This window comes from Gossypium hirsutum, chromosome A01 (assembly GCF_007990345.1).
Source record: "Gossypium hirsutum isolate 1008001.06 chromosome A01, Gossypium_hirsutum_v2.1, whole genome shotgun sequence".
NCBI lineage: Eukaryota > Viridiplantae > Streptophyta > Magnoliopsida > Malvales > Malvaceae > Gossypium > Gossypium hirsutum.
In genome coordinates, this window is record NC_053424.1 from 14,939,678 (window position 1) to 14,953,607 (window position 13,930).

General features: G+C 36.8%; 2 protein-coding genes across 2 annotated transcripts; both read right to left on the reverse strand.

Moving 5' to 3' along the window:
* Positions 1-11,542: 11,542 nt before the first annotated feature.
* On the reverse strand, positions 11,543-12,383 carry LOC107917316 (putative receptor like protein 25). The gene is made up of 2 exons (XM_016846679.1): positions 11,753-12,383; positions 11,543-11,637 (listed from the first exon to the last, which is right to left on the reverse strand). Exons 1-2 carry the CDS (start codon positions 12,381-12,383, stop codon positions 11,543-11,545), a joined length of 726 nt encoding a protein of 241 aa, XP_016702168.1.
* Positions 12,384-12,386: 3 nt separating this feature from the next.
* Positions 12,387-12,731, reverse strand: LOC107917315 (receptor-like protein 20). The gene has a single exon (XM_016846678.1). It carries the CDS (start codon positions 12,729-12,731, stop codon positions 12,387-12,389), a length of 345 nt encoding a protein of 114 aa, XP_016702167.1.
* Between the last annotated feature and the right edge of the window lie 1,199 nt (positions 12,732-13,930).

The window sequence follows — 13,930 nt, forward strand, 5'->3', positions numbered from 1 at the left end:
CTCACTGATTTTATTGGTTATGAGTGTGTCAACATTGAATTGTTATTCTAGAACTTGCATCAATTATACATGTCGAGACCACACCATTGATTTGATATACCAAAATGATAAAGGCACTTAGGTTTTAACCCAATTCTTACCCCATAAAAAGCCTACCCATATAATTGACCCCTAGTGAACCCCTTTGGGCCTTAACTTTTTTTTCCCTTAATTTTCCCCTTAATAAAAACCTATAACTTAACCCTTTTTGATTCATTAAATTTTTTTCTCATTTTTATTGACTCCCTTTTTATAGAGATTTAATTTAATTTATCACCTAGCTAGGCTCGTTCTTTTTAGTCCCTAAATTATTTCTTATTATGTACTTTCCACATTTATGATTTGTTCTTAAAAAAAATACATACATATTAGTAGTAATTCTTTGTTTTTTTAGCTTAAGTATTTAATTCCATATTCTGAGATGAAGCTTATGTTTATTCAATTGATGTTAGTTGTTTTTTCCAGTTAGGTAATTTATCAAGTTAATCTCGATTCTAACCGTTTCTTTTTCAGCCTTTATACACACCTTTAACCCAAAGCCCTGTTACAAGCTTTCAAAGACCTTTTGATTTGTGTATCATTTCATTTATAGTGGTGGAGATTTGATTTTCATACAAGCCTATGGTAATAACTCTTCATGTTTGACTAATGAGTGCTTAATTTTAACCTTAAACACATCGAATGATTTGAGTGAAACCTTTAGTGAGGATGTCAACCATTGTTAATTTGGAATCAAAGATAATTACTTAGATAAAGAGGGATGCCTATAATTTTATGATTCACTCGACTTTGACTATTTGAAACTTTAATGTTCTTTTAGTTAAATTTTTAATGCATGACTACTTGTGGATTATTTTGAAATATTATTGATGAGAATTATAAGTTGAGAAGAATTTATTTTGATTGTGAGTTGAGGATTTTGCTTGAGGACAAGCAAACACTTAAGTGTGGGGGTATTTGATAAGTTATAATTTATACATATTTGTATCCCATGCTTAGCACATTTTTGGATGAATTATCATTAGATTTATGGAATTTTATACTCCTAATCCTTTAATTTCATGTTTTATACTTAGGTGAGCATAGGAGAGTAAAAAGAGCGAGAAACGGGACAAAAACGGAGAAAATGGGTCAACGTAGGAAATCAACATGGCCTGGACTTCCTTACACAGGTAGACCACACGCCCGTGTCTATTTAGCAGACTTTAACATGGCCTAAGCCACACTACATGCCCGTGTCTATTTAACAGACTGTAACACGGTTTGAAGCACTTGCACACGGGCATCCCACACGGGCATGTCCCTGTCAGGCCCAAGTCTAATTCTATTCAGAAAAGGGTACTTTGGAGAGTTCTGAGGCATTCTAAAGCCTATATAAACACCATAGAGGAGGATTAAAGAGGACACACAGAGTGGGAAGCAAGGAATTACTTGAAGAAAGCCGATTGATCCATCTCAGAAGTCAGATTCTCCTTCAAAACTGAAGATCTCCCTTCAATTTCCTTCAAGGATTTTTGGGTTTCTTTATGTTTTGTTATTATTATTCTTCTGAGATGTTTTCTTTTACACACATAAACTAAATCCCCTAAATACCTAAGGGGAATGAAACCTAAGACGAGTCTTGTTATTATTTTCTGAATTATATGATGAATACTTGATTTGCTCTTAATTATGTGTTCTTAATCCTTGCTTTAATATTCCAGGATATTGGTTCAAGTATTGATGTGCTTATTCAGATGAGCAAAAGTCCCTGTCTAGAAGTAGATCTAGCATAATTAAGCGAAGTTGATTGCACCCCTAGACATAGGGCAACATAAATCTACCGGATTAGGGTTAAACCTAATAAGGGAGTCCATAGATCGAGTTAATGCAACATTAGGGGTTTTAATTAGAAAGAGATTTCAATTAATCAACCTAGGGTTATACGTTGTTAGTCTCGAAAGAGATAATAATATAAATTAGGGATTTCTACAGATCAAGTCAAGTGAATAAATCGTCTAATTCAGAGTCAAATAACAAGTGAAGTCTAGGTGGATTTTTCCTTGGGTATTATCTAAATCAATCAGTTTTCCCAAAAGTATTTCCCCAATTTTCTTTCTGTGCATTTTTAGTTCAGTTAATTAGTTTAGATAAAGCAAATCACCTTATTTTCAGGCTAGATAATAAAAAGAAGGTTAATACTAGTACTTTTAGTTCCTATGGGTTCGACATTTCGGCCTTGCTATAAGCTATATTACTGTTCGATAGGTTCGCTTGCCTTTATCGTGATAATAGTTAGTTTTCAAGTACGATCAATCATAAATATAAAACTTATCATGCAACAGCACTTCACAAACTAGCGATCCAACGTAACCCATTGGTTTCTTTTGACGATTTCTATTTTCTCTTGATTATTGAAAATCAACAAAACCATGGACCTGGAGATTCTTAACAGCATAATATCCTTAAAACCTAGATAGCTCGTTTGCTTGGCTAGAGTTTCAATCTTATAAAAGTCTCTGACTCTGCATTAGTCTACAATACACCTTTGAAGGATGAGCGAGTTCTCCTCATCAACAACCTCTTGGACTACATCACTTTCTTTGTTGATTGGTTACTTGACACTCACCATTATCAAGTTTGCCTGCTCCTAAAACATTTCTATCCCCTCTTGCTCACTCTTACTCCTTACATGCCTCTAGAACTTAGAACGACTTTTAAACTTGACTAATGATACTCGGATGTGTTTGCCCAGCCAGTGGAAACCGTTTAGTCTGTGCAACGCTCCACGAGCATCAACCATAGATGCATAACAAACGAAACTACATTGTTTTCCACTTCTACTCCTTTTCTGTGGTATAAAAGCGTCTAAAACATTACCCACAATCCTCTCTGGTGCATTTTATCAGGAAAATTATGGATGAAAAGTGTAACACGGATAGGTTCAGTGACCCCTACTCTTCAAGACACCATCTTTCCTTCTCTCCTTTACCTATAGGTAACATACAATATCGTGTATATATTTATTTATTTATTTCCTTATATTTTTAAATTCCTGTATTATTTCAATAGTTTTATGTATTAATTAACTTTTCTTATTTTTATCATTTTTAAAAGATTATTTTATTTTTTAATTATTTTTTTCAACTTTAATATAAATTAAAATAATACCGTTTAACATTTGGAAAAGATATAATCCCATTTCATGCATGGTATCAAGCACAGTATCAAAGTGAAGCTAAAGAATTTTGTTTTAAAGGGCTGAAGTTAAATTATTAAATTATAAAACTTCATAAGAAGCAAAATGTGAACTTTTTATAATTTCTACAAGGATTAAATCATAATTTTTCTATTTTAGAGGTATCAAAATTCAATTTTACCATATTTTAAATTATAACGTTTCAGATTTTAGAGGGACTAAAACACAATTTTTTTATTTTAGGGCCAGTGACGCCCTTGTCACCAAAATTTAGTTTTGGATTTAGAAGATGGGCTAACTTGTGAAAGAACAGTCCTCCTTAATGTCCGGTGGTTGTGTAGGAGTGTTGGACCCTCTGGTCGAGGAGAAGGGCTCGTGGCTGAGGCACTTGAAGGTGTACTGTTCAAGTTGTTCTGTATTTCCTTATGCACATCTAGAGTGCTAGCTATAAAGAGGAAAGTAGAAGAGCTATTGGACGATGTAGTATCCCATATTCACATGTTCGAATCATCCATTAGCAAAAGGATCCCTTGATCGAGTGCAAGCTTGGTAATGCTATCGATTGTCAACAAAATTAACCTTAAACATTAAAATTGTTAGAGTAAGATTAACTAGCTATTGAAGTTAGTTAAGTATCAGTTAGTCTGGTAGTTATCTGTTAAGCAGTTTGTTAATTCACTTGTATTTGTTATATAAGTGCATTACTATGCACAGTTGAGATAAGTGAAAATTCATTCTTCTTAATGCAAATCATTTCTTTAAATCCTTTTCTATAGTTTAACATGGTATCAGATAGCCATTGATTCCTGATAATTTTTTTCTTCTTCTTCTTCATGTCTCGTCCTTCCAGTCCATCTGATGTTGACTCTAATACACAGCATGGCTTCTTCCATTCCTGATGGAGTTGTTGATGCTCGGTTCTTTTCTACCAAGAAAGGAAGTGTTCTTCTTGATGATCACAATTATTTGTTATGGCGGCAGCAAGTTCTACTGGCGATTAAGACCTATAAACTTCAAGGTTTCTTGGACTCTCGTACTGTCCCTGTAACACCTCTAACCCATAACCGACGTTGGATTAGGATTACGAGGCATTACCAGACAGACAAAACATTTCAGACCAATTCAGAATGATAGATATTATTTAACATCATTTCATAAGCAATCATCTCTTAATATGGTCTACGAGACCTAAAACATACGTTTAAGAACGGTTAGAGCTAAACCGAACACATTCATAAAATTTAGAACATAGAAATATTTTCCAATTCTGTCGAGGTCACACGCCCGTGTAACCAGGTCGTGTGCCTCACATGGGCACCAAACACACCCATGTGAACCAGCCGTGCCAAATCAGGGTAACCATACTGACTTTCACCCACGGCCAATAGGCACGCCCGTGTGCTATAGCCGTGTGATACTTAGCTAGCTACTGACTTTAGCCCACGGCCATATGACATGCCCGTGTGTCAAGACCGTGTGATTTTTAAGAGAATACTACTTTTTTTATACGGCCACAAGGCACACCCGTGTCCCCTGACCGTGTGGTACAAAGCAGGCTTGATTTAAGCCAACTTGCCATCCCTACATGGGTCTTTTCTACTATCAGTATTTACAACATTCATGTAACCATTATCAACCAATTTCATGCTTAAATACAAAAAATCATCATCATTCAATAACCCATTTAAAAACCATATCAAAACTTAACACAATCATACCATTTGCTAGCCAACTTTTCATGGTATTACATATATTTACAAATCAAAACTTAATACATAGACCCTCTAGCCTATACATGCCATACTTTAAAATATTTACACTTTCAAAAGTACCAAAATGAGTTTGATAGTGTTGTGACTATCCTTGACTATCCCTGAGCCTTCAGTAGCTACGATAAGTGTAAAACAGACAGAAATCACACAGAGTAAGCTACTAAGAGCTTAGTAAGTCAAATGCAATTGGTCTAACTACTATAGCATATAAAGTACAAATCAAAAGTAAGACTTCATAGCCATAACACAGAGTAATTCATGAGCATAATCATGTTCATTTGCTCACATACTTATCATGCTTCATTTCCAAATTTCATACATACATCATATTTCCTTATTTCACAAAAACAGAATCTTTCATATTCAAAAATTTAGTATGATACAAACGTACCTGTATAGTTTTACATTTTATATGCTCATTCTCATATTTCATACGCTATCATCAGACGGTTTAGAAACGATACAGATACTTATAAACATGTACAATGCCGACGTCCCTGATGTGGTCTTACATGTAATTCAATATCAATGCCTTCATCCCAGACAGGGTCTTACACGAAATCAGATACGATGTCAATGTCCCAGACATGGTCTTATACGTAAATCTCAATCGAACCCTATGTCCCAGACACGGTCTTACACGATATCTCAGATAGATGTCAACCTTCCTTTAGAAGCATACAGAGCTTTTTGAATACCAACATATTAACAGAATTTACTCAAAGGTGTTCATCAGGCTTTCAGGGCCATCTAATACAAATTGAAATTTATCTATGCAGAATTTAATTAGTTTAACATATAATTGTAATTTGACTTACCTCGGACAGATTTCGGACGGAACGAGTCGACTATTCGACTATTTTAGACTTTCATCGATCTAAGTCTGATTTTCTCTGTTCTTGATCTAAAACAATACAAACTCAACCATTCAATAATTAATTTTATTCAATTTAATCCATATACACATATTTAGGGCACTTTGCATTTTAGTCCTTACATTTTCACACTTTAACAATTTAGTCAATTTTTCATAAAATCACAAATATGCAAAATTCACCAAGACTATAGCTTGGCCAAATATACATGGCTTCCATACTAGCCCAAATAATATATTTAATTCACAATTTATTCCTTCAAAACCTAATTTTCACAATTTAACCCAAATAACTCTATTTCATCAAAATTCAAATACAAAACTTATAAATCATCTACCAAGCCTTCATAATTCATCCAAAAACATCCCAAAACTCATGATATCAACAATGGCACTTCATGAAATATTTGACAGAAGTAGAAATTCAGACATGGGCTTTGAAGAATAAGAAGCAACGATCACAGAAACGTAAAAATTATCAAAAATCGATCAAAAGAACATACCTAATTGATGCTTGCAAGTGCCGAAAACCTAAAGCTCTTTTTCTTTTATTTTTCCTTTCATTTTTAGAAAAACATCCCCTATTATGAACACATTTCATGTTTTATTTTTATTTAATTATACATTATAAGCCATTTTCCAATTTTGCCCTTTAATTAACAAATAAAAATTCCATCCACTAGTGTCCATACTTGTCCATGCATTAGTAAAATGGTCCAATTGACATGAAAGGACCTTTATTTTAAAAGCCAAACAAATAGGTGCTTTAACATTTAGCACTCAACTTTTACACTTTACGCGATTTAATCCTTTTTCATAATTAAGCATAGAAACAGACAAATTAAATCATAGAAATTTTGCAGATATAAATTCACATATCACAGACACAGAAAGTAATATTAAAATATTTTTCAAACTCAGATTTGTGGTCCTGAAACCACTATTCTGACTAGGGTCAAAATCGGACTGTCATAGTCCCTCCTTCTCCACTACTTTCAGATGCTGATGGAATGCTTCAAGAGAATCCTTAATTTGCTCGATTTGAGTAGCAAGATAGTGCGCTCACATCTTGGTTTCTGTCCTCTGTCAGCCAGGCTGTACTTCCTCATCTTATTGGTAAGGACACTAGCGCTCGCACATGGGATACTATTGTTACTTTATATGGCAGCAAAACCACCTCTAGATTAATGTTCTATCGTCGAGCCTTACACTCTCAGCGCAAAGGTGATTTCTCAATGAGGGATTTCTTGCTGAAAATTAAGGGATTTTGTGATAATCTTGCTAGTTGTGGTGAAGCCATTAGTTATCATGAGCATGTTACTACCATTCTTAATGGCTTGCCCCTTAAATATGAGTCGGTGATCACGATCATCACAGCTAGCCAAATGCCATACAATGCTCAGGCTATCACCACTATGCTTCTTGATGCGGAAGCACGTTAGCAGGTCTTAACCTTTGAGGCTCCCAGTCTGGCCAACATGGTGACCCATTCGTCTGTCGATAGCAGTACTCCTGCACCAGCTTATCGTCCATCCTCCACTGCTCAAGGGCGTGGGCATGGTCGAACTTCTGGTTCCTGGTTCCAATGTCAGTTATGTGGAAAGCAGGGTCATCTTGTTGATCACTGCTACTATCATTTCGATACATCTTATAAAAGTGTTGGTTACAAACCCCCTTCCTCTCTGCAAGCTAATACATGTATGTTTGATTCTGGCTCTTCCATGACACCTTGGATCCTACCTGCTACTGGTTCATCGTCCCCACCAGGATGGTACTTTCTATCGGTTCTAGCTCCTACTTTGTCCAACCCTTTTATGGTTAATCCTTCTCAACCAATCAGTGCATCTCCTTCATCCGTTTCTTAACCTCAGGCTTTTATTGCCACTCTTGAGACGGCCAGTGACAATGCCTGGTATCCAGATTCTGGAGCGACACATCATCTCACTCATTCGGCTACTTCCATGGGTGACAGCACTTCTCACAATGGTCCAGGTAAAGTCTATGTTGGCAATGGCACTACTCTACCTATTTTGTCTACTGGTCAGTATTTCTTACTTGCTCAAACCAGACCCTTGTACATGAGATCTTTACTTTTTGTGCCTGGTATAACCAAAAATCTTTTATCTGTATCCAAGTTTACACAAGATAATCAGGTGATCTTTGAGTTTCTTCCTACACAGTGTCAAGTGCGTGATATAAAAACTGAGGAGGTGCTTCTTCGAGGGTCAGTGCAGCACGGGTTGTATAAGCTTCACTTACAGGATGCTTCTCCAAATAGCTTGACTTGAAGCTCTGCTCAATGTTTTTCTACGAGTTCAACTGTATCTCGAAATGTATGGCACGCTAGGCTAGGCCATCCTTATAATGCTACATTTACAAAGGTCTTATTGAGTTGTAATGTTTCTCTTGGTACAAATAAAGACTCAATTCATTGTGTTGCTTGTCATCTGGGTAAAGAGCATAAGTTACCGTTTCAGCAGTCCTTTACTCACTACACTACACCTCTTCAATTGATAGTGGCTGATGTTTAGGGGCCAGCACCAGTCACCTCTAATGGTTTTCACTACTATGTTGCATTCACAGATGCGTATACACGATATACTTGGATGTATTTTCTAAAATAGAAATCAGAAGTGCTCACTGTCTTTCCACAGTTTCATAGACAAGTTGAACGTGTTCTTGGTTGTAGGCTTCAAACCTTACAAACAGATGGGGGTGGAGAATTTCATGCGTTGAAGTCATATTTAGCTCAACAAGGGATCTTGCATCGATTTACTTGTCCTTATACATCTGCTCAAAATGGCTTAGTTGAACGCAAGCACAAGCAGATTATTGAGACTGGACTCTCTATGCTGGCTCATGCAACCATGCCATTAACCTACTGGAATGATGCTTTTAGCACTGCTGTGTTTTTTATCAACAGGCTACCTTCTTACCCTCTAAATAATGTATCCTCATATGAGAAGTTGTTCAAAGTTCCCCCAATTTAGTCATTTCTGCGTGTCTTTGGGTGCCTTTGTTTTCCTAACCTTCGACCCTACAACACCATAAGTTACAATTTCGGTCAACCCCCTACACGTTATTAGGTTACTCTCCCACGCACGAAGGGTATCGTTGTAGAAATGGTAATGGCCGAGTATATATCTCCCGTCATGTCAATTTTAATGAAACCATATTTCCATTTCAAACTTTTGCTACCAAATTTGTTCCACCTACACCTAAGTCACAGTCTAGCTCTAAGTTACTTGTCTTGTTGCCAGCTCAACCTTTCACTACTAGTCCATCACTTGTCATTTCATCACCTTCCCAAGATAACTTTTTGTCTCATACACATCACTCTTTCGCGTCTAGTCCAACCCTCCCTACTTCAGTCAACTCTTCTCTTCCCTCCCTTTGTACCAATCTACCCAACTCACCTTCATAACCCCCTATTCCCCATAATTCCCATGCTATGATTACACGTAACAAAGCAGGGATTTTCAAACCTAAAGTCCATATGAGTACAACACCCAGCACCTCTGAAGATGTTCCTATTGATATACATGCTGCAATCGGAAATGAGTTTTGAAAAGTTGCTGTTCATCATGAGTTGCAAGCACTTCTTCACAATCACACATGGAGCCTCTGTCCTTTACCTGAAAATCAACAAGCCATTGGGTGTAAATAGCTGTTCAAGGTGAAAAAGAAAGCTGATGGCACAGTGGATAGATATAAAGCTCGTTTAGTAGTAAAGGATTCTCTCAGCATGCTGGACTTGATTTTCAAGATACTTTCAGCCTAGTTGTTCGAGCTGCAACTATTCGAACTATTCTTGCACTTGCAATCATGAAAGGGTGGTCCCTGCGACAAGTCGACGCGAACAATGCTTTCCTTAATGGAGTGTTAACTTAGGAGATCTACATGGTTCAACAACTGGGGTTTGAGGTGGTCGGGCACAATGGTCAACAGCTAGTCTGTAAACTCAACAAAGCTCTTTATGGCTTAAGACAAGCTCCTCGAGCTTGGTTTTAGACTTTTAGGCACTATCTAGTTACTCAACTTGGTTTTTAAGCTTCAAAAGCTGATCCCTCACTTTCCATTTGAGCTAATGCACAGAGCTCCCTACTGCTTATGGCATGTGTCGATGACATTATTATCACTGGTAGTTCCACTAAAGAGATTGACACCGTGGTGCAACAACTTTATCATCAATTTGCTCTTAAAGATATGGGGCAACTTAATTTTTTCTTGGGCATTTCTGTTAAGCATACTTTGTAGGGATTATTCTTGAATCAGAAAAAATATATCATGGACATACTTCACAAGAATTGTATGACAGGCGCATCGACTACACCGACACCCATGGTTAGCACTCAGAAGTTAGTTGTTGCCGATGACAGTCCGCCATTTGCTAATGGTCCCTTGTATCGTAGCGTCGTAGGCATGCTTCAATATGTGTACATCACTCGTCCTGATTTTTCATTTTGTATTAATAAACTCAGCCAATACATGAACTCCCTTAGTGAAGCTCATTGGAAGGAAGATAAACAAGCTTTATGGTATCTTCTTGGCACTTCAGATCATGGCTTGTTTCTTTCCAAGGGCCAACTTGAGTTAGTTGGCTATTCTGATGCTGATTGGGCACTTTCGGTTGAATATCGGCGCTCCACCACAGGGTATGTTGTCTATCTAGGGCCAAATCCTGTTGCATGGTGCTCCAAAAAACAACCTGTGGTCTCACAATCATCCTCTGAAGCCGAATATTGTAGCCTTGGTAACTGTATCGTAGCCTTGCTAACTGTGTTTGAGTTACTCTGGGTTAAGCAGCTGTTAGATGAGCTAGGTGTGCCTCCACGCTAGCCTCCAGTAATCTAGTGCGACAATACCTCTACTATTTCCATGGCTGCAAACCCAACTCATCATGCTCGCGTAAAACATGTTGAGATTGATTATCATTTTGTTCGTGAGAAAGTGCTTAATGGTACACTACTGGTTAACTATGTTCCCTCTGACAAACAGGTGGCTGATGTTCTTACTAAACCTATCACGCCCAAGCAATTTTCAATTTTTGACGTGATCTTTGTATAGTGTCCGATACTGTTTTTTTTTTAGCAAAAGAAATTAAAGAACCAGGAGAATGTTAGAGTAAGAGTAACTAGCTATTGAAGTTAGTTAAGTATCGGTTAGTCTGGTAGTTATTTGTTAAGCAGTTTGTTAATTCACTTGTATTTGTTATATAAGTGTATGTACTATGCATAGTTGAGATAAGTGAAAATTCATTCTTCTTGATGCATATCATTTCTTTAAATCCTTTTCTATAGTTTAACATGGAATCAGATAGCCATTAATTCATGATTTTTTTTTTGCATCAAGAAGAATGAATTTTCACTTATCTCAACTGTGCATAGTACATACACTTATATAACAAATACAAGTGAATTGACAAACTACTTAACAAATAACTACCAGACTAACCTATACTTAACTAACTTCAATAGCTAGTTACTCTTACTCTAACAAAAAAAATCAAAGCATAATAACAAATTTAATCCTAACAAAATCAGTGAAAATAATGTCTATATTGAAACCATTAATGAAAAACAAAATCTGAAAACTAAATATGGATTGAATGAAAATTATAGCTTGCGGCAGTGTTTGTGATAATTGTGATGAAATTTATTAATAGCTCAATACAATAGATCAACCACTAATCAACCGAGACAGTTCACAACACAAAGGCAAACCATAATCACCTAATCTCTGCTGAAATTCTAACAAACATGCACCTGCAATCTCTGTAACCAAACTCAGAAAACAAATGTTAATCATAACCTTCAGCCTTAACTTTAGAGGATTTTCACCTTCGTCCTCTTCGAGCTCCAAACAAGGTCACGAACCATTTGGGCTTACCCGTTCGAAGACAACCACATCCGGTTGCCACTCCAAATATGAATCCAAATCCATAACCGATCGCAACTACTTTCCACCCAAATTCAAGCTTTGAGCCACCATCTTCGTGGGAATTCGTCCATGGTGCGGGGAGTGGTTGTCCCAACACCTTGTTGCTGCAGCCTCTAGAGAGTGGAACGCCACATAATCCCTCGTTTCCTTGGTACGAAGCATTTTCAAAAGTGTTGAACTGATTACCGTGTGGTATGCGTCCAACAAGTTGATTATATGAAACGTTAAAGATGGAAAGGAATGTCAGATCTAGCAATCCCGTTGGAATCTGCCCACTCAACTTATTGGACGAAAGATCCAACCACTCAAGCCGAGTCATATTTCTAAGTGAAGTTGGTATATGCCCAATGAGATTGTTATGAGAAAGATTAAGCCCTCGGAGCGAACTAAGCTCTCTGATATCTCTTGGAATCTGTCCTTCAAAGTTGTTGCTTGAGAGATCAATGCTTGTGAAAATAGTTAAAATCTTCATTAATTCAATCTCAAACCCTTTAACAGCTATAGTAACAGAAAAGTTATACGAGTAATTTCTTTCCCCCATGTATCTCACACCTTGGCCATCATTAAGAATATTGATCATTCCTTAGAAATTTTTGATGTAGCCGGTTGGCAGAGGGCCAAAAAAGTTGTTGCAGGAGAGATCAACTATTCGCAATTTCGGAAGAGAACCAGAACTCGTAGGAGCCGTTATTGGACCATGGAATTTATTGGAATGGAGTACAAGAACTTGCAACTCTGATAATGTCTCGATCCAATGAGGAAAGCTATCGTTTATCATGTTGTTGCCAACATCTAGAACTTGCAAGTCTTTGCAGTTGGTGATTGAAGGTGTCAATGACCCTTCCAAATGATTGCTATTCAGGTTCAGATTCTTTAATGCACATCGTTTTGCAAATGTCGAGGGAATGGTTCCATGGAGCTTATTCATCTTCAAGTTCAAAGATGAAAGATTCTTGCTAAAGCTTCCAATACATTGTGAGATAACTCCACTGAAGTTATTATGAGACAGGTCGAGAATCTCAAGAAACTTTGAAATGCATATATGAGGAAAATTTCCAGTCAAATTATTCTATGAGACTGATAGGAGTCTGATATTAGGGGGTAATTTTGGGAGACCACCTTCAATGAAATTTGACGATAAATCAAGGAAAGTGAGGTTCACAAGTTTAGAAATTAAGCTTGGAATCAGACCACGAAAGCTGTTATCTTTCAATATTATTGTAATTAAAAGTCTGTTTTGGAATTCACTGATATGACCATTGAATTGACTGTTTCCAAGATTTAAATATCTTAAAAGAGGAATGGTATAAAGCCAAGATGGTGTTGTACCACTGAGAAAATTATCAGATAAATCAAGATAGCTTAGATTTGGAAATGTATTTGGGTTATTAGGAATGCAACCCTCTAATTGGTTATAACCAAGGGCAAGAATTCTCAGTTTTTCGAGGTTTGCAAGTGAAGATGGAATCTTACCAGTACAATAGTTATGTGAAAGGTAAAAGAATTCTAGCTGAGATAGATTTCCTAGTGATCGAGGAATTGATCCAGAGAAGTTACTAAACAATAGAGCCAAACCCGTTAAAGACTTTAAATTGCCAAATGATCACTACAGGAAAATAGGGCTTTAGCGGCATTTTTAGTGGCGTTTGAACAAAAAACGCTGCAAATATTTTACATTAGCGGCGTTTGCAATAAAATGCCGCAAAAAACAGAGCAATAGCAGCGTTTTTGATCCAAACGCCGCTAAAAACTGTACAATAGCGACGCTTTTAGAAAAATGCCGCTATAGGCCGAGGTTTTAGCGGCGCTTTTGGAAAAACGCTGCTATAGGCCGAGGTTTTAGCGGCGCTTATGGAAAAATGCCGTTATAGGCCGATGTTTTAGCGGCGCTTTTGGAAAAATGCCGCTATAGGCCGATGTTTTAGCGGCGCTTATGGAAAAACGCCGCAAAAAAGTAATTTAGTTTATGGGTTATGGTTTAGTGTTTAGGGCCTAGAGTTTAGGATTTGAGATTTGGGGTTTAGAATTTAGAGGTAAATATGGTAAACTACTTAACTTGTGTATCTTGGATTTTTTTTATAATATAAATCTAAATAAGATAAATATAAATTATTATTTTAAAAAATT

What these genes read in the sequence shown, in the direction of transcription:
- LOC107917315 (XM_016846678.1), bottom strand. Translation starts at nt 12,731, where the DNA reads ATGAATAAGCTCCATGGAACCATTCCCTCGACATTTGCAAAACGATGT.
- LOC107917316 (XM_016846679.1), bottom strand. Translation starts at nt 12,383, where the DNA reads ATGATCAATATTCTTAATGATGGCCAAGGTGTGAGATACATGGGGGAA. An exon ending in ATGTGGTTGTCTTCGAACGG is followed by an intron (nt 11,638 to 11,752) that starts GTAAGCCCAAAT and finishes GTTTGGTTACAG; the next exon opens with AGATTGCAGGTGCATGTTTG.